Source organism: Lagopus leucura, unplaced genomic scaffold, assembly GCF_019238085.1.
Source record: "Lagopus leucura isolate 7727_CA_CO unplaced genomic scaffold, USGS_WTPT01 Super-Scaffold_100008, whole genome shotgun sequence".
NCBI lineage: Eukaryota > Metazoa > Chordata > Aves > Galliformes > Phasianidae > Lagopus > Lagopus leucura.
Genome location: NW_024962265.1, coordinates 27,124,598 through 27,129,959, shown reverse-complemented (window position 1 = coordinate 27,129,959; position 5,362 = coordinate 27,124,598). Strand labels below are relative to the sequence as shown.

At 36.6% G+C, this 5,362-nt stretch overlaps 1 protein-coding gene across 1 annotated transcript; it reads left to right on the top strand.

Annotated features, from left to right (window-relative positions):
* Positions 1–433: 433 nt before the first annotated feature.
* Positions 434–2,613, top strand: LOC122180922 (arg8-vasotocin receptor-like). Its single transcript, XM_042872912.1, has 2 exons — positions 434–1,346; positions 2,414–2,613. Exons 1-2 carry the CDS (start codon positions 434–436, stop codon positions 2,611–2,613), a joined length of 1,113 nt encoding a protein of 370 aa, XP_042728846.1.
* The last annotated feature ends 2,749 nt before the right edge of the window (positions 2,614–5,362 follow it).

Genomic DNA, 5,362 nt, shown 5'->3' with positions numbered 1-5,362 from the left:
TAAAAAATATTTGAACGTGCTCCCGAGAGTAATATCATTTAAGCATGATTTTGGCCACAGCTATTTACAAGTTAAGCTTTTGACTGAAGTGAGTAATTTAATTATGTAGAGCCTGTGAAGTTCTCCCTGTATTTATGTCTTTCGCCCACTTGTGTGGCTTGTGCTGCTATTGGCTCCGGTGCCGGCAGCCTACTCGATGACTCTGGAGTTACATAAGGCTCCACTCAGAGCCTATATAAAGCCTTTTTGCACTCCAGCAAGAGGCAGAATTTCATTGAGACACAGGTCCACTGCTTTAGTTCACACAAGCAGGAGGAGATTTGTTTGAAGATATCCTGAAACCTGAACCCGTGCTGGTTTATTGCTGGCTGGCACTTCAAAGCTTTCATCCTGAGTCGCAAGTAGCAGCTACTGGGAGTAGCTTCTGTGCACTATGAAGAATTTTTCATTTCCTATGCAGGATAGCACACATCAGACTGCCAGTCCTTCTCACAGATTTCTGAGTTTGACAAATAAGTCAGATCCCGTTGGAAGACCGGAAAGAGATGAGCAATTAGCTCAAGTAGAGATTGCTGTACTGGGGGTGATATTTCTGACAGCGTCTGTGGGCAATTTTATTCTCATTCTGGTGCTGTGGAGAAGAAGAAAGAAGCTCTCTAGAATGTATGTATTCATGCTGCACCTCAGCATAGCTGACTTAGTGGTAGCTTTTTTTCAAGTGCTGCCTCAACTCATATGGGATATTACAGATGTTTTCATAGGGCCAGATTTCTTGTGCAGAATTATCAAGTATCTGCAATTGCTAGGCATGTTTGCCTCTACTTATATGATAGTGGTCATGACAGTGGACAGATATCAAGCAGTTTGCTACCCTATGGTCACTTTCCAAAAGAGGAGAGCTCTGTGGAATATTCCCATTTGCACCAGCTGGTCTATATCCTTGATTCTTAGCCTACCACAGGTATTTATCTTTTCTAAGGCTGAAATATCTCCAGGTATCTTTGAATGTTGGGCTGAATTTATTCAACCGTGGGGTCTAAAGGCGTATGTGACTTGGATTTTTGTAGTCATATTCTTCATTCCCTCAACCATCCTTATCACATGCCAAGTTAAAATTTGCAAAATAATCAAAAGAAATATACATGTGAAAAAACAGAATGAATATGAAGTAACGAATCAGAAGCAAGTCCTGCCATCCCGAGCCAGCAGTGTGAACTGTATTTCAAAGGCTATGATCAAGACTGTAAAAATGACAGTGGTGACAGTTGTTGCATATGTTCTCTGTTGGTCACCATTCTTCATTGCACAGCTGTGGTCTGTGTGGTTCCCCAGTGGCATTACTGAAGGTAAGAAATTCTCTGTCCTTTATAATAACTTCATGGCAAACTAATCCATTGCTACATTGCTTCATATGTGGACTTTGCTTTTGTGTAAAAGTTACGATAGCGTTATGATTTGTGAATCATTTAGCTACTATGCTGATTTACATACAGAGAACTTTACATACTATGTGATGAAAACCTTATGAAAGTACGTATTTTGTGTATGTGTTTTGAGTGATGAATGATTCAAAGATTAGTAAACAGCACAGTGAAAGTAATGCGGCAGGGCTTCAATTCAGACTTTTAGAGGCTTTTGGATATTACAGCAGCAGCATTTGGGGCTCTTGAAGTGAAAATAAATAGTTAACTATTCACAGTAATGAAAAAAGCATTTGTTAGTCTACGGAGCAATGGTGCTATAAGAAATCTGATTTTTAACTTTAATGTTGAAATTATTTTGATGAAATATCTGTGGTACACTGTGAAACGATCAGAAGTTGTGAAACAGCTCTTTTTAAAGCAAAAAAAGAAAAGCAAATGTAGGAAAGACATCAAAGAACACCATGCTGAAACAGGATTAATCTTGTCAGACTTGTACTACTGCCTCTTTGTAAAAGGCAGACGCTGTATATGACTATTTAAGTTCACCTATTGAAAACTCAAAGATACATAGATATAAAATAGATACATAGATTAAAAAACCACTGATCTTTGTGAATTCTTTCTAACTATGTGAATTTGAGTATTAGTCTATATGTGTTTACATCATATCTATATCTCTATTTGTTTCTACCTGTATAGCAAGTTTGCAATTGATGTTAAATTTAAAGCAGCTACACCAAGCAAAGAGCTATATGGAGGTATTTAACTCTGAAAAGCATACAGTACGCTTCATAACTTATACAATTACTGCACTGAATGTATGAGGATTTCCCAGTGTTACTGTAAATTTAAGATTTGAATAGGTACATCAGAAAGCATCAGGCAGTGAAAATGTTACTTCCTTATATGCATGTACGATTCTGTGGTTCTTTGGTTCTGTGAATACTTTATTTACTCTGTTAACTATCTGTTTAACTATTTCTTTCCAGGATCAGCATTCACCATTATCATGCTTCTCGGCAATTTAAATAGTTGCACCAACCCGTGGATTTACATGTATTTTTGTGGCCACATTCCATATTGCACAAATAAGCAGCTGGAGAACACATCAGCTCAAGAGGAATCGGTGGTCACAGGAAGCATTCATCTTGTAGACAGAGACCCTGAGGAAAACAGTACTTGTGCATAAATATTGAATGTTATTTGTTATTCTGCTACATTTGCTATGTTCATGAGACTTATCAATATTTTGTACTGAAGCTGGAAAATTGTCTTTTGTTGCTATAAATATGTTTTTCTGTGGTTCTGTAGCATATGCAGAAGTTTCTGTGTTGTACAAGCTTGACCCAATACTTCTATCCTCACTGTGTTATCAAAATGAATTCCTGTATAGATTGGTAAAGATACAGAAGGACAACCTGGATATTTTGTGTCTTACACTACTACTGTGATTCTGGATCTCTAAGCACCTTTTTTTTTTACAACCTGCCCAACAAATTGAGAGAAAGTTGCAGAAGAATCTGACATAATTAGATTTAAATATGTGCTTAAACTGAACTTTAAATTGGTTGTGACTCTAAAGCGAGTGGGGCATGGTTTGGAGAATCTTGAGAAGGCAGCAGAAAGTCAGAAAAATCAATTGCCATCTGTAAGTAGTACCTGTTATATACATTTATAAAACGCCGAGCAGCTTTATGTCCTCTTGTGGAAAATAACTCAGTGTCCTTGTGAGTATGAACAGCTATTTCGGTTTCAAATGCAGTACAGTGACATTCCAGGTTTGTGGCTTCCTATTACATAGCCATCAATACAGGACGTGATTTTCCCTGCCTTCCGTGTTGACTGAAACTCTCCACACTTATGCACACATATATATGCCTTAAATAGAAATGACTGCCATGGGTGTACACTTCTATTTGGTATTCTGTGTATTTTTGTGCAGGTTGTATTCAGACTCATTTGTTCTGATATGTGATTTACTGACGGTGGGCTAGGACCTATTCAGGTTCAAATTCAATCATTTCACCTTTTTGGTAAAAATAAATCTGCATCTCTTTCTTTCAGAACTCCGTTTGCTTTCTAGTGTGTCAATTTTTTATTCAGGAAGCTATTTTCCTTTCAGTGTCTAAATTTTAATTAGAGCAGTATGGAAAGAATATTAGAAAAGCTCTTTCAGGTGAAAAAAGAGCTGCATTTGCAGAGATTCTTGGCAATGCTTGCACATCATTTGCCTACGTTATATCAATGTTTTGTCATTGCTATTCATAATTCATTTTATAAATGCTAGCTATCTCAAATTTCAGTGGAAAAGATACGAGTGTTTTTCAAATAGCCTTTAGGTTGTACTGAAAGTAATTCTGAGTAAATACTGATTGAATAATTACACTATAAGTTTGTGTGTGCTGATACTGAATATTCTATCATTTCCATTCCCCATGTAGTTGGAGCATACAAGGGTACTAACCAAATATTGCAGTTCCTCTTGATGGAAGAAGCCAGTGCTCCAGTCCAACTGGCCAGGGTAAGGTTCCAACAAGAAGGAAAAGAAAAAAGTTGGGTGAAGATATTCCAGAGCTAGACAGGAGTGGGATGGCTGTAAAATGGTTCTTCCAACTGCCAATGTTTTGTTTCGGTTTTTATGTTTTTTTCCCCCATCCCTCTCTTTGATTAACGGTTACTAATTCTCCCCGAAAACATATTCCAAGTTGGAGCAATTATTAACTTAAACAATATCCTTATTTGGAGTATGAAGATCCAAGATATAATCTGTACTGCCAATAAGATATTTGTTGTATTAAACCGCTCATGTTCCAGAACTTTCTTTCAAACAAGCTCTCAGTTAGGTTCTCCCTTCTGACTTAATCCAGGGATTAAAATTTTTTCTTTTGTCCTTCTGGTTCCTTTGATTACAGTGAATTACGTGGTAAAATATGCAGTGTTAAAGGTCAGTGTAAGAAGAAAGGCTTCAGTGAATTACCTATGACCTGGTACTACTGGGTTTGCAGAAAAACACATTGAAGGACTTAGAAAGTATATATATTCGTCCATGGCTATCACTCAACCCTGACAGACACTCTCAGTGAGGAGTTCAATCTTGGCTGACAATTTTCTGTCAAAAAATTTCAAATGATGTAAAAAAAAAATACTAATAACTCTTTTTATTTTTCTAGCTCAGTGTTTTTAACATGACATTTCTTAAAGAAACAGACATTGAAAAATATAACAGATGTCTTCCCTCTGCAAATTTGGACTTTGGTTTTCTTGATTGTTATAGTCTGAGTATCTTGTGCCCTCATTATCCCCTGTATTTTGATTCTTTAGTTGGACTGTATCTTTCCTAATTCACTGTCACTTTGATTTCCAATAGGCGTTAAAGTGTTTCATTAAGAGTGATGATTCTGAGACATCCCTGTTGTCTGGCCAGGGTGTTTAATCCATACAGGAGAATCAGCAACTTGAACCTGCAAGACCCTGGAGGTATTGTGGAAGCACACACAAATGAAAAAATCCAGTGATCAGATGAAAGCCTTCGTTGTCAATGCTTAGACCCTGATTTCTCACAGTAATTAATTTCTGAGAAGGAAAATGCAGTTTGCAAGTTCATGCATGAACTGAACAGCTATGTTGTTGATATTGGCAGTGCAGCATAATTTCTGGATATGTGGCTTTGCTTATTTGTTGTTTTTTCTTGTTATGTTTCTTTTTTTTTTTTTTTTTCCCTAGGTTTTGTTACCACTTAGAAAAGGCAGAATTTGGTAGAAAGTATTACATTCTTTCCTAAAAACTACCTTTTTTTTTTTTTTTTTTTTTTTTTGTGATAAAGGTAGATAAGAATGTAAGATAATGTGATCTGTCAGTTCTGTGTGTATTTATTACAGGGAAAAAATAAATGCAGAAACAACAAAGTAGGAGAATGAAAGGAAAATCCAACATGTTTT